At 37.9% G+C, this 24,054-nt stretch overlaps 2 protein-coding genes across 3 annotated transcripts; both read right to left on the bottom strand.

The window, feature by feature from the left end:
• Positions 1 to 307: 307 nt before the first annotated feature.
• LOC122650060 (probable serine/threonine-protein kinase PBL7) lies at positions 308 to 7,440 on the bottom strand. The gene is made up of 5 exons (XM_043843357.1): positions 7,304 to 7,440; positions 5,834 to 6,027; positions 5,245 to 5,434; positions 4,668 to 5,059; positions 308 to 1,035 (listed from the first exon to the last, which is right to left on the bottom strand). Exons 1-5 carry the CDS (start codon positions 7,395 to 7,397, stop codon positions 703 to 705), a joined length of 1,203 nt encoding a protein of 400 aa, XP_043699292.1. The 5' UTR covers positions 7,398 to 7,440; the 3' UTR covers positions 308 to 702.
• An 8,413-nt stretch (positions 7,441 to 15,853) lies between these two features.
• On the bottom strand, positions 15,854 to 23,022 carry LOC122651790 (WRKY transcription factor 44-like). 2 transcript variants are annotated; one of them, XM_043845326.1, is made up of 6 exons: positions 23,009 to 23,022; positions 19,344 to 19,800; positions 19,036 to 19,167; positions 17,519 to 18,255; positions 17,007 to 17,165; positions 15,854 to 16,256 (listed from the first exon to the last, which is right to left on the bottom strand). In XM_043845326.1, the coding sequence occupies exons 2-6, from the start codon at positions 19,608 to 19,610 to the stop codon at positions 16,064 to 16,066; spliced, it is 1,488 nt and encodes a 495-aa protein (XP_043701261.1). In that variant the 5' UTR covers positions 19,611 to 19,800; positions 23,009 to 23,022; the 3' UTR covers positions 15,854 to 16,063. The 2 variants fall into 2 exon arrangements, with proteins under 2 accessions (XP_043701261.1, XP_043701262.1); XM_043845327.1 differs by lacking the exons at positions 17,007 to 17,165; positions 23,009 to 23,022 and having other exon boundaries at positions 19,344 to 19,974.
• Between the last annotated feature and the right edge of the window lie 1,032 nt (positions 23,023 to 24,054).

Below are 24,054 nucleotides of genomic sequence, written 5' to 3'. Positions count from 1 at the left end.
ATATTTTGACAAACAATTCCACTGAGGACGAAGCTATCAGAGGTCAGATCCCATGGTGCAGAGAGGTGATGAAGGAAAATTCTATCCACAACTTAAAATTGTAGAATAAGTCACTGGAAAAAGGGTGAAGCCCCACATGTGGTGAGCTCGGCAGTTGAAATAGCCCATTAAATCCCATCCAATGGGCAAATCACCAACTTACTACGACACCAAAGACATGACTTAAGGATTAGTTACAAGTAAGTTTCGGTAGGTGAATTCAATTGTACAGTAGCAAGGGAACAAGAAATATGAGGAAGCCTGCACATGTAAAAATCAAATTCAATTAAACTATAGAAGACACGAATGTCTAGATTAACACATAGATACAAGGACCCAAGCTCACATGTACACCGAATGGGGAGGTAAAAGTGGGTGGGGGTGTTTAGACAAAACTCAAATTCCTGGTAGCATCAGACAGAACAAGGGTGGGAAAGGCACCTGTTATCTGGGGAGATACAAAATTTGATAAGCAGGAACCACCACATGTGCAACAAAAATGCATACCAGTGAAAGCTCTGATGCATGTGATCAATGATCACAAAACAAAAACATCAGATGGATAACTTCCAATTCAGGAGCCATGTCTTGTAGAAGCTGAAATGCACAGAAATCCAATCCAACAATGGAGGGAAACTCAACTTGCTTACAGTGGTTTGAGTCTTAGTTAAATCCTCTGGCTTGGTCTCTCTCAGACCCACTACCACCACCACCACCATTAAGTCTCCTGTCATTGTCCCTTCTTGTCCGAGGAGGAGTAGGTGGGGCCATTCGGAAGCTTTGGACTGGTTGGCTTTCATGGTCATATGCTTGGGAAGCAAGGTAAGTCAGAGCAGTAACCACATCAGCTATGAGAGGACGCATAGTGGGCTGTTCTTGAACACACATAGCAGCAACAGCAAGTGCTTGGTACAAACCCCTCATGGGATACTGGCCCTGGAGTGTAGGGTCAGCCATTTGTGAGAATTTCCTCCGATCTTTGAACAGTGGTCGTGCCTGCAATCAAATCCCACAGATGGAACATTTATATGCAAAAAAGCCATCAACTTACAACATGTGTATGCACTTTCCTTCTCTTTCATCTTTCTCTTCATTAACAAAAAGGATTATCCTTGTGCAACAATAAGTAGAAATATGAACCTCATTTGGACTACTTGTGCAACATAAGTAAAAATATGAACCTCATTTGGAAGCATGACCTGCTAACACACCCATTTAGCATAGTTCCTTCCATCCCCCCTCTCCATTATGGCAACAGATGGGATTCTGATCTGGATTCAAGTCGATAAGTTGATAGCTACTATGGGTCTGATCCAATCCAATCAGATCCAATCACGCTCCAATATGTTATGGATTGATCCAACGAGTACACAGATCGAATATGATCCAATCAGGATCACATCCACATTTTCCCTATAACTTTCTGTTGGAAATAGTCTATAATTGTGTAAATTTTTTTTTGGCAAGAAAAATTTGAAACGAATTATAAGTATTACATAATTGGATAGGATAGAATTTGAATTAGGATTACTGTGTGGGTGATGCATTAGATAATTTGGATCAAATCAGGATGAATCAGCTCATTCCTAATTTGGATCCTCTAGATCTATCTTTATGTTCAGCTTGTATAAGATTAAAACGAACACTACAAAAGCCCTCTGTTAGAAGAGGACCAGAGAGAGGAGACTCTATTTCCTTGTTATCAGGTGAAGTCTGCCTTTTTTTTATATAAGGTGAAGGCTAACTTAATTACTACAGATTGTGAATCCAACAAATTAGATGATGCAACATATTAGATAAATCTTTCTAAACAAAGTAAAATACACAACCAAACAGGTTCCTAATGTTTTCTTTCCGCAATAAAGCATTCAAATAAGAATTATATGAGGTGAAGGAGCAGAATAAAAAAGGACAAACAGTAGTATTTATCTTAGTATAAATATCTAATTCATGAACCTTTAGAGTACCCTGCCATTATTACCTTCATTCAGTGCTGAGTTTAGGTTCTACTTGATAAAGCCTGACACCAGATTCCCAGCTACGGGGATTGGCACAAAAATCCTGTTTCACCATGCAGTAATCAAGGTCCATATCTTCAGTAATCATACATAGCTCATACCTTTTCTCACAATCAGCAGAAGTCCTTGATTCTCCACTCATAGAGCCTTCAACTTGCACCAAATTACTCAGCAGGGTAGCAACCAACTCATCTACCTGATCGATTCATTCTCCCTCATCTTGTTACTATTGGTGCTACCCCAATGGTCCTCACAACCATGACCATCTCTAATTTTATACATTTTAATCTTGCCACTCATCAATCTGAATGCACTAATCTGAGATGAACCAAATCCAGACTGCCTAACATTATGCTACACGAAAGTAACTTTTTTTTACTGACGTCTTACAGGGCCATGAAAAAATCATGCTGCATACAAATAGGGCTGATTCATCTCACATCCATCAGCCCAAAACTCATAAGAGGAAAAGAATCAATAAGATTTGTTTCCATAGTCACGTTACAGTTTTGATCAGGCTCATTTCGTTAAGTAGAATCTAAGAATTGATATTGAACACAAGTTTGTCCACCAATACAACCATTTAACAAGTCTTGCGGAGTAACTTTTTCCATTTTCCAACAGTAAACTAAAAATGTTTAAGTTATATATATATATATATATATATATATATATAAATGTAATATCAAAACATATTTAAAATTTTGAATATGTAAAGATAGAATTAGAAGGTATATGAGTATATATAAGCAATTGTCACAACATTTAATATCAGAAGTGTAATTATGTATAATTTCTAAATAGATCCATATGTATCCTCAAAGTCCCTTTCTTTTTTTTGCCTTGGCGGTTAAAAGTACAAACATGAGACAAAGAGGTTTGGGTTTAAACCTTCTTTGCCTTGTATCATATGTAATTATTTCAAACAAGGGGCCATGGTTCATTTTTGTTGGGCTGCATTCAGTTTCAGTAAAATTTATGATTTTGGCGAAATTAAAAGAACAACAACAACAACAACAACAAAAAACTCAGCCTTATCCCAACTTAGTGGGTTGGCTACAAGGATCCAAACAAATCAAAGTAAGGAAGACCGAGGTCTAAACAACAAAAAAGGGGAATAGTGGATGAGAAGAGAAATGAAAAATGGAAAATGACAACTGGAAGATGGAAAATAAAAGAAAAATGAAAGTAAAGGAAATCTCTGAAATATCCAAAATTATCCAACAAAGTGGGCAAACCGAACTTACAAATTTCAGACATGTACATATCAGTTTAGGGGCCAAAACAAAAATTTTGGCCACAATTTCAGAAAACATTCTGAAATTTACAACTAAGATGAATACAGTAAATAGGGGAAATATAATTTGGTTTTTAGGTGGGAAGGATCCACTTTAGCTTGAGGCTGCACACCTTTTCCCTATATCTTGCTCTACATACAGACCTGTGAATTAGTTGGGACTCTTCCACTTCTAGGATTTCTTAGGATTTTGGACTACAAGGTGTTTAACGATCTTATCGCTTATGCACTGTCTTCAGGATATAATCATATCCAAAGAAGAATGATCAAATGTAGCCTTCAAAGTCTGCAAAATTCTTTCCCAGACATTCAACCCTCAAAACCCCTCTATTCCTTTCTGGTACAAGTATGAAATAAAATGTATGTTTCTCACAACTATGTTTTCAGAAGGGATTGCCTGAAGGAACCTAAAGACTTTCTTGCACACAAAAATCAACATCAACAACTTAAACTAAGAAGCATGTCCATAAGGATTTTGATTTATCAAGGACTGTGCTAGAATGACCAAGGGAGGGGGAGGATGGAAATTCCACTATTCTGGTCACTAAGGTTCCACTTGTTTCCAAGTAAAAACCATGTAAAAAGAAATCTGCAAGGAAAATCAATACAAAAGGTAAGGATTTTACTTGAAAATTTTCCATTTACAAGTATGAAATAAAATGTATGTTTCTCACAACTATGTTTTCAGAAGGGATTGCCTGAAGGAACCTAAAGACTTTCTTGCACACAAAAATCAACATCAACAACTTAAAATAAGAAGCATGTCCATAAGGATTTTGATTTATTAAGGACTGTGCTAGAATGACCAAGGGAGAATGGAAATTCCACTATTCTGGTCACTAAGGTTCCACTTGTTTCCAAGTAAAAACCATGTAAAAAGAAATCTGCAAGGAAAATCAATACAAAAGGTAAGGATTTTACTTGAAAATTTTACATTTACACAATTTTTTACCCAAAAACATACGGAGGTTAAATATCAAATGCCAGACAAGAAATAAGAACCAACAATCTTCACAGTTTTCCCCTTTTAACGTTGGATAAATCCTCTCTTTTAACCAATTGGTTAAACAAGCTACCCAGATTTACAAATTACAATTACACCTAACATCATTATTTACTCTGGAGGGTGTAAATCTCCTCCTTCAATGAGTCATGGCACATTTTCCATTTAGCAGTCAGTGGTGACATTAGTCTGAGGTTCCTAGCAAGTAGCAACAACAGATGCTTCACCAAAGAAAATTAACACCACCAAGTTGATACTACATTATATTTTTTTTTAAAAATCAAAGGCAAGAATAACACAGGGATCTTACCCATGCAACCAAATTGTGCTCTCCAGCAGCTTTTGAATTGTCAATTGCTTTCCTGCCTGTGATGATCTCCAAAAGAACAACTCCAAAGCTATAAACATCAGATTTCAGTGTAAGTTGACCTGTCATTGCATACTCTGGGGCACAATATCCATATGTGCCCATCACCCTAGTGGAGACATGGGTCTTATCCCCAACAGGCCCAAGTTTGGCCAAGCCAAAATCAGACAGCTTGGGATAATATCCCTCAGCAAGCAATATATTTGAACATTTTAGATCACGGTATATAACAGGGGGATTCGCCTTATCATGCAAATACTCCAAGCCCTTTGCTGCCCCAGCGGCTATCTTCATCCTTGTATTCCAGTCAAGTCGTTTCTTATCTGGTGGGAGGTCTGGAAAACAAGTGTATGAAATGGATTTCAAAAAGGACACAAGATGAAGACTTGTGCCTACGTGTACCAAAAGCATGTAAAAGAAAAGTATCCAAAATAGCTGTCACAGTGATAGGTCATCCCAAAAAAAAGAAAAGAATTCTCATGATGATAAGGAAAATTGGGCTCAGGCTAAGCATATATACCATGTAGATGGTCTTCCAAAGATCCCAATGGCATGTACTCGTAAATGAGAAGTCTCTGATCTCCATCAGCACAGTACCCAATCAAATTAACAAGGTTAGGATGGTGAAGTAAACTCAACATCAAGACCTCAACAAGGAATTCCCTGTTTCCTTGCAATCCATTACGATCAAGTTGCTTGATAGCCACAACCTACATTTAGAAACACCAAAACTTATTAGATGGATCAAAAATCAATAACTTTGTAGGCAAAAGTCCCAGACAAACACTGACAATCAAAATTTAGTCTCATGATTGATATCTAGAACAGAGGACTCAAATAAACTCGGACACTTCAAAGTTCCAAAAGGAAATTCACCAATGAGGGAAATTTTAGTGATAAGATTACAAGAACAGAAACTCCAGTCTTCTAACTCCAATAAATACAGATACTTCAAAGCTCCTAAAGGAAATTCATCAAAGAGGGGAAACTTAATTAATAAGATTAAAAGAACGGAAATCCCCAGAACAAAGCATATGTAAGCAAAACCTGCAAAGATGCTCCCTTTTTTCTTTTTAAAAATTTATCAAGAACCAATAAGCCAAACCAACCTGGTTAGTACTCTCCAATCGTCCTTTATAAACTCTACCAAAACCTCCCTCCCCCAAGAGACAATCCGCTCTGAAATTCTTTGTAGCTGCAGCCAATTCACGGAATGGAAACGTCTGTGCTGCAATGTGATTAGATCCTCCAATCTTGGGAGGCTCCTTCTTCAGATCCAATGAGGGGCTTACCTTCAGTTTATCTGCAAAAAAAAAGAGGAAAAACTTGTTGGGAGGGAGTGAATGAAACAATTAATGACTCTAGAGGAACAGGTAGTGAAAATAATTCAACACATCACATAAACAAAAGCAGGTTTTGATTTGATTCTAACAATAGGGCAAAGGAAATATAGCCATCAAGCAGCTCAGATAACAATCAAGGAAACTACACAAAAGATAGCAATGCTGAAGAATGATTTGAGCTCAGATTGTCCCAATTGCGCAAAAGAATCAAAATATTGTCTAATTAATGGTTTATCCAGTGTATTGTCGGCACCTTTCCATCCCACAACTCTAACCATTTTCAAGGTTGGAAATAACTAACTCAATCGCTCTTGTCATTAGACAACACAGAATATTAATTTATCCAGAGAGATAATCAGACGTGGAAACAACACAAACACATGCGCACACACACACACGACTAGAATCAGTATGCGATATGACCTGCGCCTGGTCCTGCAGGAAATTCGACTCCTTAAGGCATCGAAACCTGACCCTTCACACCCCCTGGCCCAAAGAGGGAAGAAAAGGGGGAAGGAAAATGTCATCTTGCTGGTCGTTTTCTTATTAATAACCAGAAAATTTAGCAAAGAAGAATATAAGCTTCACCACGAGCTGTCTTCCTGGTAACCCATCAAGCAGACGGAAAGAACTGAGGCTACCTCTATCATTTATTAGAGTAAACCGCCTGTTTACTAGTAACTTTAGGAAAGCCCTAACTTGAAACCACGCAGTCATATATTACAATGATGATATCTGAGTCTAATAGAAGGGTGTGTGAGAACCAACAGAACTGAAAAAAAAAAAAAAAACACTAAGAATCTGAAGTTCCATGGAACTAGAATTATCAGAAGCCAATCCAGACAACTGAACAGTAAAATCATCAGTTTCACACCGAAGATTTCAAGAGCACAACAAAGATACACGTCAAAGCCAATCATCGACGAACCAATTCCGGAAAGAGAGAGAGAGATTATTCCAAACTGAATAAAAGGAATACTTCTACTCGAGATACCTCAAGCCATCCCCTGTGGAATCCAAGCGGATCCAAAGAATAATTCAAAACCCTAAAAGGGTAAGCTCAAGATCATTCAATCGAACCCATTTTAATCAGTTCAAAGATAATCCAGGAGGGAGAAGCACAGAAACCCCTTCTTCAAAGGAAGGGGGAGAAAATAGATATTCAAGGTTGAACACGATTAAACTAAAAAGATGGGTTTTTCTAATAACAAAGAAAAACGATATCTGAAGAAATACCTGAAGTGGGTTGGATCTGATCATCTGGCTTCTGTTGCGGCTTCTTCTTCTTCGTTTTTTTCCCCGACTTTCCAGAGCAGGGAAACCAGCCCATGTCTCCTCACCCCCTCAGCCTCTTGTGCTTGCGTCTTACTGACGCAGAGTGAAAAAGAGAGAGAACTAAAAGCAACCAAACCAGGTGAGCCAGTGAACTAACAACGGTAGAGAGAAGAGAATAGGGAGGGCTCTTTTATACTTGGTATCTTAATTCACTATTAATTAGTTGGTTTCTATATAAAAAAACAAAAAAAAAAAAAAAACTCCTACCTTTAAAGGCTTAAACAAATTGGGTTTTCTGGGTTCTTGAGTTCATGTATATCGGTTTTGCTGGAACATCCCATACTTTCCCTTCGCTTCCGCGAAAGTCGATCTGACCGAAGCTCTCCTTCTAAAGAGCCTTATGGAGTGCTTCTTCATTGCTTCTTCCATTAAAATACATAACCCTTTTCCCTGTTTTTTTTTTTTTTTTTTGAGAATTGAAATTTTCCCTCTTTTTGGCTTTGGAGGTATAAAGTCCAACTTTCAAAGACTCCAAACCGCGTTATTAAATAAAAACGGCTGCCGTTAATTGAATGAGACATTTATTAAGGAAAGGAGAGATTGGCTTTACTTCCATGAAACAGAGTAAAAGGAATTAATAAGCTGTGCATGCCTATGAACAGCCCCCTTCAAATTTGAACTGCCAATGCCAACTGGCTAAACGAAACCATGTATTCTCTCTCTCTTGGTTGTACCACATTTACTAGTCTTCACTCATGATGAGAATGGAACACATAGGCTATGTTTGGAAGCCAAGTAAAGAAAAAATTCAAAAAAAATTGAATTTGAGAAGAAAAATAGACACATAAATCAATCATTGTGAATTAGGTTCTTAGACGCAGAATTGGGATCCAAATTGAAATCGGCGTGGAAAACCCTTGGATTGCTTGTTGATCCTTAAATTTTATTGATTTGATTCGATTCAAATCAGCCAGAATTGAGATCAATTTGATTCGATTTTTTAACTCTTTAATTGTTATTCATTTAAATTAGTTACAAATTTTGTGTTGTAATGAACTCCTTCGATGCTAATCCAAGGGTTGAAAACGAAGTGACCCCGTATAGGATGAGAGGGTTGCCTATCATGTTTCTGATGTTCCATTGCTCACTCCCACAATCCTGAGGCTTTCTTTAAGTAGAAAAAAATTCTTCTTCCATTGGTGATGTGATCATGTTTGGATTCTTGTGTTATCATTAAACTCTCATCTTTAATCACAACGGATCGGTAAATATTCTTTTTTATTATAATTCAAAGGGTTAGATGTCCTTAGATGTGGAGATCCACTCTCCACCATGGGTATAAAAACGATCTGTCTTTTTTTCCTTTCCATGTTGTGATGGTATAGCTTTGTTTTGAATAATTATCTAATTAACATACTTTTAGGCGAGCTAGTGTAAGATGCAACGCTATTTGTTCTACTTTGACATACCACCATCAAGGCAAGTCAGGTTGAAACCATAATTTTGAAGGGAGGAGGAGGGGGGGGGGGGGGAGAGAGATTGCAAATGATTTAGGGGAAAAGCTTCTTTCAGCCAATCTCGGGGGATACACTAGCACTCTCTCTCTCTCTCTCTCTCATGAAATAACCTCTCTGCTTCATATGCACGAAACTGTTTTGTCACTCTTCATTGGTACATTCCTCTATGCCACTTACTCAAATGGTCCTCTTTCATGAATTAGTTAAAGGTGAAAATTATTGTGCCATACCAACCTCAAGGCAAGTGGGATAGCAAATAATTTAGGGGAAAAGATTCTTTGAGTCAATCATGGAGGATGATTTAGGCAAAAAGGTTCTCTGAGCTGATCGTGGAGGATACCTTCCCAAATAATTTAGGGGAAAAAGGTTCATTGAGCCGATCTTAAAGGATAATTTAGGGGCAAAGGTTCTCTGAGCTGGTCATGGAGGATACCTTCTCTCTCTCTCTCTCTCTCTCTCTCTCTCTCTCTCTCACACACACACACACACACACACACACACACACACACGTATGCAATGATCACCCTAGCCATGTGTACTAATTCTTTTGTCACTCTTCATTGGTGCACTCCCTTATGCCGCTTGCTCAAGGAACCCTTTTCCATAATTTAGTTAGGGTGAAAGTTATTGTGGGCCGATGGTTCCAAAAAAAATTGAGCACTCCTTATTGTGGCTAGTAAACTACAAATAGAATTTATAGATAGACACATTTGTTGTCCACGTGAGAGAGTTTTGTAACAATTCTGTCTATAATATATCTAACAAATGACAATAATGAACATCCATCATGAAGTTAAATATTATGGGGACTCATCTTGACTGTATAACAATGGTGAATCAAATAATAAGTCAATCCTATGAAAACTCAGCTATCGCAACTAATGGAGTTGGCTACATGGATCCTTGCCCTCCAATGATCATCTCCCCCTTTCAGACCCCATAAGTCACTCCTATAAATATAAGAAAGAATTTAGTATTCAAATTCAAACCAAACTGTCCACCCTAATTCCTAACAAGGATTGGCCAAATTTAGATTTTGAGGGTGTGGAGGGGAAGATGGTGGAGAAGTGTCATTGGATTCTTTATTGAAGAGAGTTTCATATTGAAATCTTTCACCATTGTTGTTGTTCAACTATAAATAATTCTAAAACCAGACACAACAAAAGTTTTTTTGAGAGTTTTGGTTGGTTTGATCTGTAATCAAAGCACTAAAAGATCATATTAACATAGTTTATTTCTAATACAAAAGTTATTTTATTAACATAAAATTTAAGTATTGTTTAAGTGGTTCATAATCAAAGATTTGGTAACTGAAACTTGAAAGATGATTGGATGGAATTGTACCATCCTGCATGGTTGCAGTCCAACCAATGAGTAGGCCAACACCTGGATTTTTTCTTGGTTGATCCATGTGCAAACCTATATTATATACGAATGGATCTCCTAATCTCCACAGGTGTCAACAATATTAATGCCCTTGAAAGTAACAACTATTCTTTAGGTAATCAATAATAATAATAATAATAGTAATCAAGAAAATCCAATGTGCCCAAGTGTCCGACCAAGAATGGTCCAGATTATGATCCTTGATTTGAATGGATCAGGATCGTCTCCAAGTAGCATGAAACGCCCAGAGTGCTGCTAGCCATTGGGCTGTGCTGCACACATTCCTAGGCATGCGTTGAGATGTGTGCGGCATAGCTCAACCGCTGGATACCTCCTGGTAGTACCCTGGGCGCACGCCTCCCTGGAGACGAGCTAAATTCGATTTGAATTACATTCAAATGTGAACCAACAAATCAAATCAGGTCTACCTAATCACATTATTAGTGTTTTAAAGTTTAAAACAAGAAAATAACCTTTCACAATGCTAGAGTACTATTTCCTTCTCGTATGAGTTTCTTATTATTTTCTCTCTCCTACTTTAATTATGTTGATCACATGTAAATGATTCTATTGTTCGCATTGCTATTGGTGTGGCATGTAAATCCCTCCCCAAATTGGCATCCGACAATCGATATAAAACCATTGTTGGAGTGGGCTTGGTTTACTCAACATTCATTCTTAATGTAGAATCACACATCCACTCAACTATGGTTTGGTCTAAAGTTTAATAACCCACAATCAGACATAAAATGGGTCCGTGTCAATTCTGATCTAAATTGGATTAGAATAGATCGAAATCAGTCGGAATGGGTCGGAACTCTAAAAACTGAAATTGGAAGAAAAAAAGCAAAGATTTTATAAACTAGTTAGAAACATCTGGAATTGAGATCGAGCTCAGCCATTTCCATCACCCAATCCGATTCCGATTCCTTGAGACTAGAGGTTTATAATTAATCAAGGGTAGCTATTAGAGATAGAGTGTGACAACTGATTAGTAATCTCGAAATAAATAAAGAGAAATAGGGTAGCTTCTAAGGCAGAGAGAGAGAGAGAGAGAGAGTTTCACATGTCATGGATAGAGGAAAATAAAAGAATATCTTGGGAATCCTAATCAGAAAAAGAAAAAGAAAAAATTAATAATATTGGGGTGGTTAGTTGGCCACACAACCACACGAGTGAGGTAATGGTTACTTCTTCTATTCTCTCTCTCTCTCTCTCTCTCTCTTTCTCTCTCTCTCTCTCTGGCCAGAGGTGGAGGCTTTAACGAATATAAAATAAATTTAAACCAATTTGTCATAAAAATATAGGGTTTGTGGAATTGAAGAGATTATATTAATTTTGTGATAAGTAATTGATGACATCAATTACTTATAAAGATTATAAAAAAATCTTTACAAATGGAGACACTCACAGAGGTGAGAGGTATAATAGCTAGTGCCGTGTTTCCTACGTGATGACATTTGGTGCTCACCAAAGGTTTTAAAACCCGGAATTGAGATCCGACATTGTATTTGGATCCACGGTTTTAGATATTGGTATTGGATCGATTGTATTTAGATCCATGATTCGTATCAATATCGGTCGAGACAATACCATACCTAATCAATATAGTATCGTTGGTGTCAGAACAAGAGAGGGTAAAATGGTAAAAATAAATTAAATTTCAGCATTTTGAAGGACAAAATGATCATGGCTCAAGTTTTCCTTCATCAATGGAGAAAAAATATCTCTTTCTAATGGTTAATTCGACACCAAGATTGTGCTATCATTACACTCCTATTTATGAAGTCAAAATTACTCCTCTTATGTGCAATTGGATGATTCCGATGGATTGTGAAGAAGATATTCCTCCTCATCACTAATGCAAAGAGACTCGATCCGAATGATTATTTTGAAGTGAAAAAAGTGAATAGATGGACAAATTGTCGATGTCATTATCTAATCATGGATCGAATTTCAATTCTGTATGAATTCTTCAACAACCATCATTTTTTAATATTTTTAGAAATATCATTTTCTATTGAAATTTATATGTGCAATATAAGAATTATTGAAAACGTAATGCTGTGTTTGGTTTGCTTTTCTCAAGTTGAATGAGAAGGCAAGATATGAAATGGAGAGGGAAACAAAAAGTCCGAAGGATCATTTCTTGCACATTGTTGTTGAGATTATGTGTTTCTCCACCCGTTGATCATTATTGATGTGATTCTATGGTTGGACTCATGTGTCATCATTAATTCCCACCTTCATTTTATAGGGTAAAAAATACACTTCTGCATGATAATCGAAGGGTCAGATCTCCACAATGAGGAAATTCTCTCTTCACCATAGATGAAGAAAAACTGAGTCCTTATCATCATTGGTGCAACCTAGAACGTATAGAAGAGTCTAGATTGCCTCACGGTGTGAGATGGGATGAGGTGGGGGGTTACCCGCAGGGGAGAGGAACCTGATCCAGTGTAAAACTCTATTAGAAGAGAGAGAGAGAGAGTGGACATGGTCTAGATTTTTTATTTCAAGGATATGGTCTAAGTTAACTGTATGTAAACTTTCATATTAATCCAATCAAATATTTTTTTCAAATATGTTCATTCTTGGTTACCATAGTACAACTACTATTGTGCATTTTCACATTATTCCCTGAGTCAATTTGAGATGAAATTTGACATGTGAGCAAAAGACAAAGGATTTATTTGTACATAAATTAAAAGTTGAACCAATGTGCCATGTGATGGTTTTTCAGGCTTCCTGGGTCATGAATTTAGCTAATCTCTAGGGAGCCCAGCATGCCTAGGGTGCTGCCAGCCATTGGACTGTGTCGCACACATCTCTAGGCGTGCATCGAGATATGTGTGGCACAGCTCAACTGCTGGATGCCCCCTGGTAGCACCCTGGGCGTTGGGCTCTTGGAGACGATCCTGATCTTTGGTAACCTGTGCAGTAAAGTTTTTGCCCTTTGTTTGAGTAATGTAAATTCTTTTTAAATATTATCTGTGAAGGCCATCAAAAGCTTAAGAACTAAAAAAGTGCCCTTTTTACCCTCCCCCTCCTCCCCCCCCCCCCCCTTATTTATTTTCCCCTTCCCTTTTCCATTTCTGTTCTTCTTCAAAGAATTTGTGGATCATATCAGAGCCAAAATTCTAATGGTTTCAATCATATTTCATGTTCATGGCCATGCTTGAGTTCTTGACTGCTATATAAAGAATGAAATTGTAATTATTTATAGATAGATAACTGAGAACAAAAGAGAAGAGCATTAAAAACATGGCTAAAACAAAGCCTAATCATAGGCTGAGAAAACCCCCACCCCACACAACTTAAGCTTAGACTGAATAATTGTACACAAAGATCATCTCTCTTTTGACCCAAAAAGGGAATCAATTGATTTTGCTTTTCTTTTTCTTTTGTCCCTCTTGCGAAACAAACATGCCCTATATAAGAATGACGCCTTCATTTTTTTTTTGTGGGGGTGGAGGTGTGGGGTGTGAGGGTGGGGGAGAAGGGAACATATAAGTCTCTGAAATCAACAAAAAGGTTTTTTGGTCTACCCTATCGAACTTTAAAGGGGGAGGGGGGAGGGGAATAACATGGATGGAGCAGAGGGGAGGGGTGGGGGACAAGGGGGAATAACATGGATGTCAAGCATCCGATTGGGAGGGGGGTGGAGAGAGAAGTCAAACCAGCGGCCTCCCCAAGACTTAGACCAACGCTCTACTGCACTAACAGCTACCACCATGCCAAGAGGCGCTTCCCTTAAATCAATAACTCGTATTGGCTTTATTCACCACAACTCGGTAATGGACTCATGGCTAGAAAATACTGCAACATTGAGATAATTTAGTCTGTGAGTGTTTCCCACGATTCCAATGTGAAGGGGTTGGGGAGGGTGGCAATTTTGAGCTCGAATTGGTTCAGACCAAATTGAACCAAATGCATATTGATTTGGGGTTTATGAAATTCGTTGAAAGGAAACTGAACCGAATCGATCAAAACAGGAAACCAAATCGAACCTGAAAAACATATAGGAAAAACAAAAAACCATTATTTTGAGTATGTTTCTGCTTTTTATATATGAAAAAACGAAACTTAACAGCCCGTTAAGACAACTTAATAAAAGCCCAAACCGATCTAGACCAGAACCATACTTTGGCTTAACGGTTTGGTTTCGATTTGGCCTTACCAGCCCAAAAACAGTTCAGCCTGACCAAAACCGGATCAAACCGATCGATTGACACCCCAGTGGAGAGAATCTCTCACATCACGCCAATGACATTGCAAAGAATGATACCATCCATGCGGAACCCACATGTTTAGGACAAGGAAGAAAACAATAAAAAAAAAAGTGGAAAACTTTTTCCCTTCATGTATATGCAAGAAACAAGATGTGCTATTTTTGGAACTGCTATAGACATGGTTAGGCCAAATATTCTCTGTGCCGGGGGCACAAGCTGCACCCAGACACATGGGGGTGGGCAAAATGATCACCCTGCCCCCCTGAATGGCAGACCCATGTGTCTGGACACAGGCTGCGCTGCAGCAAACAGAACATCAGCCCTATATCAAGGTCAAATAATATGATCTCTTTAGCTGCAACTTTCAGAAAGTGACAAGGTTGCCAAGCAAAAACAGAAATGTCTCTGTTGAAAGGATGCTCCCCATCTACCATCAACAAACACATTACACTTGATAGTTTTACCCATCAAAGGCCTCTTAGCCTAATGAGACAAAGTCTTGAAATGGTGCTTGGAATGAAATTCTTGTATTGGTAAATTTCTGAAAAATGAGAATATCATGATAAACTGAATTATGATTGGATGCACCTTCACCTGCACTTTCATGACCCCCCAAAAATAATTACAAAATCTACTCACATAACAGATCTGAGGGCCATATGAATCCACAGTAAGGAAGCTTCCAATGGCATTGTCAATGTGTTGAAATTTAACTCATCTTAAACAAATAAACCAAAGGAATAAAAGCTCTTAGTTTCGGTTAATCAAAATAAGCCATTTTCCTTTCTAAAGAAGAAGGAAGAGGACGAGTAGCAGGAGAAAAAGAAGAAACTATCTTCAGCAACCAAAGGATTAAAATGCCATCCTTTTTGGCATCACTAAACCAGAGGTTCAGTTGCCGTCTTCGTAGAACAGGTAACTTTTTTTTTTTTTTTAATGAAAGTAAATCACACAACTTAATGAATGCACTTACCATTCATCAAATCTTGCTAGAAGTTGCTAGACAACAGCCAACTAACCACACAAAGTCATGCAATTCATTAACAATGGAAGTTTCTAATTCAACTTCTCACCAATCTACATGATGGCATTCAGCTGATGTGACTTGCTGACCTGGTCTTATATACGTAATGTTTCTTTCGCCAGCCTGAGATAGTAAATCAATTCATGTAGGAAACACTATATGAAGCATGATGGATATTGAAACAAAACTTAAAACTTGTACATAATTAATATCAGATGTTTAATGGAAGGTATGTAAGGTGACAGGCAATGTGCAATTATAAATAAGCAAATGCACAAATCAGCTAAAACAGCCAGATGGAAAAAGAGAAATCTGGGATAGAAATAGAACTAGTTCATCCATTAGATATATCTTTTAGCTGCAAGAAAAACCACTATCATGAAAGAAAATCTTTACAGAGAAAAGTGTTTTGATATTGAACTAAAACATGGGAGGACATCTGATAGCTCAACCAAGTCCCCATGTAGTTTGTAGGAAACCATCAGTGGAGAAAATATTATATTTATGGTGCTCTTGAACTTTTCCTGCCACAGTTTGGCAGCTTCAATTGCCAAATTCTAATTTATTTCCTTTTGGATTTGTTAGCAGGGGCTAGTGAATCTGGGTTAGAGGCCACTGGATTCACATTCCTAGTCATGGGCATATCATGGTTATGCTTTCCTTCATATGTTGTGATAAAAGCTTTAGGATCATCTAATGCCCTCTCCACGTGCTTGCGCACATTGCATTTGAGACTAGTACATCGGTAGTAACTTCTGCAAGAACAATATATGGACAGATATAATGGGTTAGTATAACTTGAAAGAAGAAAATAAATTAGGATTCTAGAAACAAAACACACACACAAATCTATGACAGAAAATATCAGGTTTGAAAGAAACACAAACAGGAGAAACATAGAAATTATATAAAAAATTATATAAAAGAAGTGTTGGGAATAATCCCATATCGACCATCTCTAGGACCTTGGATGACCATATGCCAGTTTGGCCTCTCCAAAATAACTTAAGATTTTGGGTTGGATAATTTAACATCATATCAGAGCAACTAGGCTCAACGTTAATAATCCAAGTGTAGCCACCCAAAAGAGGAGCCACACATGCCACGTGTACTGCCACCCAAAAAGAGGGGCAACACATAGAGGAGAGTGTTCGGAATGATCCCATATCTACATTTCTAGGACCTTGGATGACCAACTTCAAATGCCAATTGAACCTCTCCACCTAATAGCTTAAGCTTTTGGATTGGATAATTTAACAAGAAAAATAAGGATGAAAATGCAATTGCAACCACCAGCAACTTATTATTCAAGCAACAAAATGATACACCCCTAGCCTTGTTTGTGTACTTGAATTGGGAGGTACATGGTGGTTTCATAGACTAAAGTCCCATAACACTGGAAGGGTAAAGCCTCCTTTTTAAAAAACACTTATTAGGCACATGTCAACCTAGGGTATGGACCACAGAAGAAAAGTTCAGTATAAGATGAAAAGTTGAGTACCAACCTAGGGTATGGGTTTCCCTTCACAACCTTTTGCCCATATTTTCTCCAACGAAAGCCATCACCAATAGTCTCAGAGTCCATGGAATTTTGCATTGCAACATGAGGTTCTCTTACTCTTTCTCCTACTACCCCCAATTCATTGGATTGATGCTCATTTTTCCTGAAGTAAAGAGAGCAGATATCAACATAAATAATAGTGTCCATCCATAAAACAAGGAAATAAATAAGTAGGACAATGACATATTCCATAACTGAGATAATCAACTCATAAGCTCACAAAGTTTCAACAATATCTTATTCTTGTTTTACGACATGGATGCTGAAAATTTCTCAAACTGCGTGGAACAACCACTTTTATAATATCATAGAACATATCAGACGTTTCTTTTCCTTGAACAATATAGTGAACTATTTCTTGCAACAAACAGTTAAGCCTCTTTGCAGATCTAAGAAACAGAAGAAAGGGCTTCTCATTTTCATATACAAGTAATTCAAATTCAGTTAAGCTCATACCTCCGCTTATACTTAGGTTCAGCGTCATCTGCATCAACTCCCCTGCTTCCATCCTCAATATCCCCACTAAGACCACAGGAATTATCAGGAGTTCCAACACCACTATTAAATGCTCTACTTGCAGCAGGATCATAAGAATCTAGACCTTTGCACGGATAAATAGGATGGACTGATAGGCCTACTTCACTCGGATTCTCGATATGACCTTCAGATCCTTCATTAAGCTCATTAAGAGTGTTACTCCATAAGGGATTGCTGTTATCTTGGGCAGTCCCGTCAGAAATAAATCCATGCTCTTGTGTTCCTGATGAGGGGCGTTTAGGAGGCTGAGGCTTTGAATGATTGTGCTCACCATTGTAGACAATTTCTGCTATCTGCCCGTCAAATGATCGCTCAACCTTCTTTTTCACAGGGCAATTTGGGTGAGTGCATTTATAGTAACTCCTAGGGTATTCACTTCCTTTCACTTGCTTTTGACCATACTTTCTCCAATTATATCCATCAAAAGAAAGTCGATCCCCACTATTCGTAGGCAGTAGACCTTTCTGATTATCTTCCAAGTTATGCAATGTCATCTTTGACAACTCACTTATGTGGTTTATTTCCATTTGTGATTTTAATTTCTGACTAAGATTTGAAGTAATATGGCTTTCAGAATTGCATTTTGCTTGGTCTTCATGTTGAAACTGTGGCTGCACTGGTGCTAGTGCTTTCTGATGAATGATGTCAAGGTTTCCCTGGAAAAACAAAATTTTGTTATGCAATTTAGTCTCATCTTCTCAAAAAACTCTTCTGAACCGAAGAAGCAAGGTGAAGTTTGTCCATTTTTGGCAAAACCAAAGTTAATTATTTAAAATTTACATACATAATTACGGGTTTAACAGTTAGCCTAACAAAAAAAAAAAAAAAAAAAGGATGACCTGCTAATAGGGATGTAACGGATCGGATTCGGATCGGATACGGATCGGATGTGATCGAGTCGATATTCCGCCGATCGGATACCTCTAAATGCGGATCGTCGATTTTGACCATCCGTTACATCTCGCTTGTGTAACTACCTTCCTCCCCTAGGGATACAATTCACTCTCAATCCATATCTCTTAGATCATGATTCTCTTTTCATCATAGCCTAACAAAAAAAAAAAAAAAAAAAAGGATGACCTGCTAATCTCACAAATTGCAATTTGGGTGGCAAACCCTTCCCCTTCTTTTCTTGTGCCAATGGCAACAGACCAGTTTTCTCGGGTTAGTAATAATAATTTAAAAGAAAAATACTGCAAAATTCAACTGTGAGTAAGGTAATATGAACTTGCACACTGTAATAGTATCCCATCTGAAGTTTGGCCTGGATCAGCAAATCATCCCTCCTCCAAGCTTCCAAAAGGGGGGAAGTCTAACAGCAACAGGGTCTAGATGATCACTTTAGAAGCCATTCTCCCTCCCCCCAATGCATGCGTGCACATAGAGACACAAACACACACACACACACAAACACAATTGCAGAGAGAGAGAGAAACCTGATTCAACATGAGAGATGCAGTTGTCCTTGATACAACCTTTGCCAAAGGTTTGTATACCACAGTAGGTTTGCTGCTTTGTTCTGAAACCTTATCAGATGACTTATGAACTGCCGCTTCAGAAACCTCTCCCTGAAAAAAAAAAATGGAAAATGTCGTGTCAAAGGAGAGCAGAGTTCCTTACAGGAATCAAATCCAAATATAAAGACCAACACCAACCCCTCGCCCCCCCCCCCCCCCCACACACACACACACACACAAACACACAAAAAAAAACAAAACTATATGAAAAAGAAAAAGGGAAAAACCTGAGATAAAACCACCTCACCACCCAAACCATGATTTGCCACTGGTTTGAACCTCACTGTCTTGGGTCTGATAGCAGCCACTACCGTTTCAGAATATGAACAAGGAGGTGAGGCATTAATGGCACCTGCAAGGAGCTCTGAGAAGGACCTGAAGCTGGAACAAGGTCTTGAAGCAATTGGTTTGGCTATAACCATTCTCTCTGCATCTTTAACTTCCATTTCTAATGAAATGAAACAAGCATCAATCTCCAAGATCTTTTGGTTCATGTCCTGCCACCACTACCAACAGCTTTGGGAAGTACAACTAGCCGCTGATTTGGATCCCCATATGGTGGGGTGAGATGGGGCCAATTGTGAAAGAAAATTGATATAGAATGCTGGTAATTAGCTGTTCGTGAAATTGATTCTTGTTATGTCAGCTACAACAGTTTCAAGCTCAAAATGGACACCTACAGCCCTGCAAAAATTGCTAAACACTAATATTACAAGAGGAGAAAATGCCAAAGTACCAATGCTGTCTACATATGTACATATTCATATGCCATACAAATATTTTTCGAATTTCTAGTTTTTGACAATCTCTAGGATTTCCCAATCACACTTGTGCTCAAGCATTTCCATTTGGAGTACCTACACCACCACAACCAACCTTCTATAATCTTTACCATTCATTTTTTCAATATTGAATTTATGTTATCTCAATATTGAAATCATGTTACAGATGCAACAACAATTGTTGCAGACTTATCTGAAAGCTCTGATGTTATACACAATTGCACTGTGGTTCCAGACTCTGTTTTTGAAAAAGCATAACGCATAATTAAAAACAATGCCTCAGCAAACATATGGAGCCCTTCTGAGTTTCCAACTATGCTGCCATGTTGAAGATTCAGTAGTCACCTAGATTCTTTTGCTGGATGACTCAAAAAGAAAAAAAATCTTGGGGTACAACATCAATGCTCGTTGTTTACAAACAGTGTTTCAAAAGGCATGTAAGCATAAAATGCAAGTTCATCAAACCATGAAAAGTCGGGTACAAAGTGAATCATACATTAACACAAGATTATGTCTTCATCATGTAATCAAGATGTACCAAATTCAGAGAAACCCCAAAAGCCAAGAAAAATGCTCTCAAAAAACTAAGGTGAAAAAAATAAGGTTACAAATTATTTGACACCTTTAGGGGTGTCAATATATATCAAATTTATAATGCGTTCTATGTACTTTTTTTTTTTTTTAAATCTATCAATGAGCATGTCATAAGGCTTATCTCACTACACCTAGCATTTGAAAAATTCATGTCATAACAATTATCCTCCCCCTTTAAAACCTACCAAAAAAGGCTGCATCTGGAACAATGCTAAAGAAAATAGCAGATTAATAAAAAAAAACACTTAAAGAGGTACAATAATGTTAATGCCCACAAAGTTATGTCCTAGTCAGTTATGAAAAAGAATAGTTGAATCATTGATGGTGCAGTTATGCGTGCCATAATTTTCAGTGTGTTGATTAAGGTCAAGTTTGACACATGTCAAAGACAATGTTGACCAGATACAGACAGTGTCTATCATTATTTGATTCTACAATGTTTGAAAAGACGTGTTATATTATTTTGTTGCATGAGGCACATTATATATTCTTGATTATTTGGCAACCTATAAAATGCATAAGGATGCGTGTTCAACTTAACCAATACAGCATCATCCCAACTACTTGAGGTTGGTGTACGAATCCATTCCAGGGTCACGATTTCTGTTAATTCACAGAAGTCCTAAGATCTTGGCTGTCCCTCTGGAGCTTTCAGTTCATACCTATCATTCCATTTATTTATTTTTGGTCTCCTAATAAGAAACAACAGAAGATAATTCATTGATACAAAGGCAAGGAAAGGAATAAGAGATACAAGAAAACAAAAAGGGCAGCATAAACGAAACAAAACAACACCCAACCAAATACACAACCCCATTGCCAAACTAAACCTCCACTAGGGGGGTTGGGGGCACAAACTCCTATAACTCCTATAAAAACCCCCAAACAAGGCTCCTCCCCTGCTTCCACACTATTCCCACCCTACCCCCAGCGGGAGAAAACCAACCTAAAAGATAAAGATACTACACCCTATTGAGTACCTCGGTTTCTTAGTTCAAAGTTAAGAAAGACACTAAATGCATAATAATCCCCTGCCATCATTAGTTTTTGTAGAACCCCTATAGATGTTTGGAACAGAAAGCAACTTCTAATGAGATCAAACAAGTCAAAAACCATTGAGCAATCACTATCATCAAAACAACCCAACCTCTAACTAGGAATTAACCCTAGCACTAACTGACCTAATGCTGAGACCTCTCTTACCAACTAAAAATGCCCTGAAATCTCCTATCTCTATCCTGACCTTCCTCCTTTGCCCCTGGAAGATTCATTCCCTTCTCCATGCAAGCTTCAGAAACAATAGATCCTGCAGGCCTTCCCATAGTCCCAATGGAGATGATATTAGAAACCTGCCATATTCAGCAGGCTTACTTTTCAAATAATCAAAATCTTCCAAAGACTTAAAAATTCCGAAACTCATGCTATCTGCCCACAACAAAGATAAGTTCACTGGTCTCTAATATTTATATAATTTTTAATAGAAAAAGAGTTGGATTTTCTGTCCCAAGTACATGGCTAATCCAATTTTGAAAGGTGGCGCTCGGGAGTCTGCAAATCTATAATTATATAACTCAATTGGTGCATCTCTCATATGATGACACGGGACTTTGTGGATTGACCACATCCAGAAGCAGGCAACCTTCCCTGGTGAAATAGTTTAAATTTCTTTCCTACTGCTTATCAACCTCCAAGTTCTTGAACAATCATCCCTAGATTCCCTAACAGCTTCAACGCAAGCAAATAAATTTCCATCCACAATTACAGCTACTTCCCTCATGTTGCACAGTTATACATCTATCTTCTCAGTTGTACTAAACCTTCATTTCTAAAACTTTGAATTTCCAATGATAAAACCTATGGTCTTCAGTTTCTGAGTCATTCATCCTAGGTTGCTCCAACAATGAAAGATGAAGTAAATGGAACTTGGCCATCCAATTTCATTGGAGTATTTTGATTCTGGGATGTTCTTTTCTAATTAAGTACAACAGAGGATAAAGGAATCCACTATCTAAAGCAACGCAGCTGCATTAAACTTTAGTTGCCCAACCTAAGAAGACTAGTGCAGCATATGTTTGTGCCTCAGAAATTAACTATTTATTAACGGCTCCAGTTCACACACAACAACTAGAATCAATAAAAATTAATTAATCATTCAACAAGGCATAGTTGTACACCAATCAAGATATATGGTGCAGGCAGAAAACCCCTTTGCTCTTATTCCCTACCCCTATCATCAAAAGCCAAAACAGGTAAGAGGAAAGAAACCAAATTTAGCCATTTTTTCTTGCGATAATAATTTTAAAATTTAAAATAGAAACACCAAAGATTCCTTTTGACTGAAATTGAGAGAAGTAAACAAAACTATCAAGTTCATCCTTTGAGATGAAACTACTACCGAGATCCCCCTCATGAAGCAGCGATTACGAAAAAAAAAAACTCATCAAAACATAAGATAACGTGGTAAGAGAGTAAAGGAAAAGACAAGGAAAGATGAAGACGAAGAAGAAGAAACTAACCAGTAAGAAAACTGGTAGACTCATTTGCTACTCTTCTCTTTCTGCAACTTCCGAGCCTTCTACGTTTCGACAAAAAAAGAGAAGAATTACCTTAGACAGGAGAGTCGGGGCAAAACAGGATATGCACACTGTAAAAGGAAAAAGCCATTGAAGTACGGACGAAACCATCAGTTTTTTTTGTTTTTTTTCCCCCACAAGATACAGAACCTCGGAAGTATGAAGATTTGGTGGTTTTCGGTATCTGATGATACCAATGAAAGGGCACTTAAAGTCATACCACTTTTATCTCTTTACGCAACAGTGAGAGAGAGAGAGAGATAGAGAGAAACAGTAGCAAAGATGAGTTTTAGAGCAGAAGTTGAGGAAAGGGTTGAAGGGCAGTATACAGTATAAAGTATACACACCTCTGTTTCCAAACTCAGGGCATTCTGCAACCAAAGTTTGAGCAATTGAGCTTCAGCGGCAACAATGGTTGGCGACTTGGGGAGAGAGAGAGAGAGAGAAGAACAAAAGAAATTGATTTGCAGAGATTACTTCGATTGGGCTCAGTAAAAATTGCCTTGGACTGTTAAGTCAGCGTTTTTTTTTCCCTCCTCCCCCTTCCCCCTTCCCCCCGGTCTTTTTGGGATCCATTGTTGAAGAATACTAAAAAAATTGATTTGCAGAGTGTACTTGTCGCTTGGGCTCAACAGGAAATGAAGAGAGAAATAAGAAAGAGAATAGCTAACGTGCCAAACAAACCTTAAAATCGTTTTTTCCCCTTTATGGTTCGTACTGTGTATAAAAAAACCAAACCAACCAGATTGGACAGATTGGTCTGAACCAAATTCGATTGATTGAATTCCTTATTGGTTTGATATTGGTTTTGAATTTTAGAAACCACTAAAAATTCAAAACCAATCGGATTGGCCAATAAGACCAACCAAAACCGAAGTGAGAACCGCTCAAACAAAATCTCCATAGTCCATACCTTTGATCCACTCTAACCCCTCTGTCAGACGAGATAGAGATTTTATTTGGTTGATTCTCACCATGTGGGCAATAGT

Source organism: Telopea speciosissima, chromosome 2 (assembly GCF_018873765.1).
Source record: "Telopea speciosissima isolate NSW1024214 ecotype Mountain lineage chromosome 2, Tspe_v1, whole genome shotgun sequence".
NCBI lineage: Eukaryota > Viridiplantae > Streptophyta > Magnoliopsida > Proteales > Proteaceae > Telopea > Telopea speciosissima.
This window is presented reverse-complemented; position numbering and strand designations above follow the sequence as displayed.

What these genes read in the sequence shown, in the direction of transcription:
- LOC122650060 (XM_043843357.1), bottom strand. Translation starts at nt 7,397, where the DNA reads ATGGGCTGGTTTCCCTGCTCTGGAAAGTCGGGGAAAAAAACGAAGAAG. An exon ending in GATTGGAGAGTACTAACCAG is followed by an intron (nt 5,435 to 5,833) that starts GTTGGTTTGGCT and finishes TTCTAAATGTAG; the next exon opens with GTTGTGGCTATCAAGCAACT. An exon ending in AGCACAATTTGGTTGCATGG is followed by an intron (nt 1,036 to 4,667) that starts GTAAGATCCCTG and finishes ATTTGATTGCAG; the next exon opens with GCACGACCACTGTTCAAAGA.
- LOC122651790 (XM_043845326.1), bottom strand. Translation starts at nt 19,610, where the DNA reads ATGAACCAAAAGATCTTGGAGATTGATGCTTGTTTCATTTCATTAGAA. An exon ending in GTGAGGTGGTTTTATCTCAG is followed by an intron (nt 19,168 to 19,343) that starts GTTTTTCCCTTT and finishes TTTTTTTTTCAG; the next exon opens with GGAGAGGTTTCTGAAGCGGC. An exon ending in AAGGGAAACCCATACCCTAG is followed by an intron (nt 16,257 to 17,006) that starts GTTGGTACTCAA and finishes TTGTTCTTGCAG; the next exon opens with AAGTTACTACCGATGTACTA.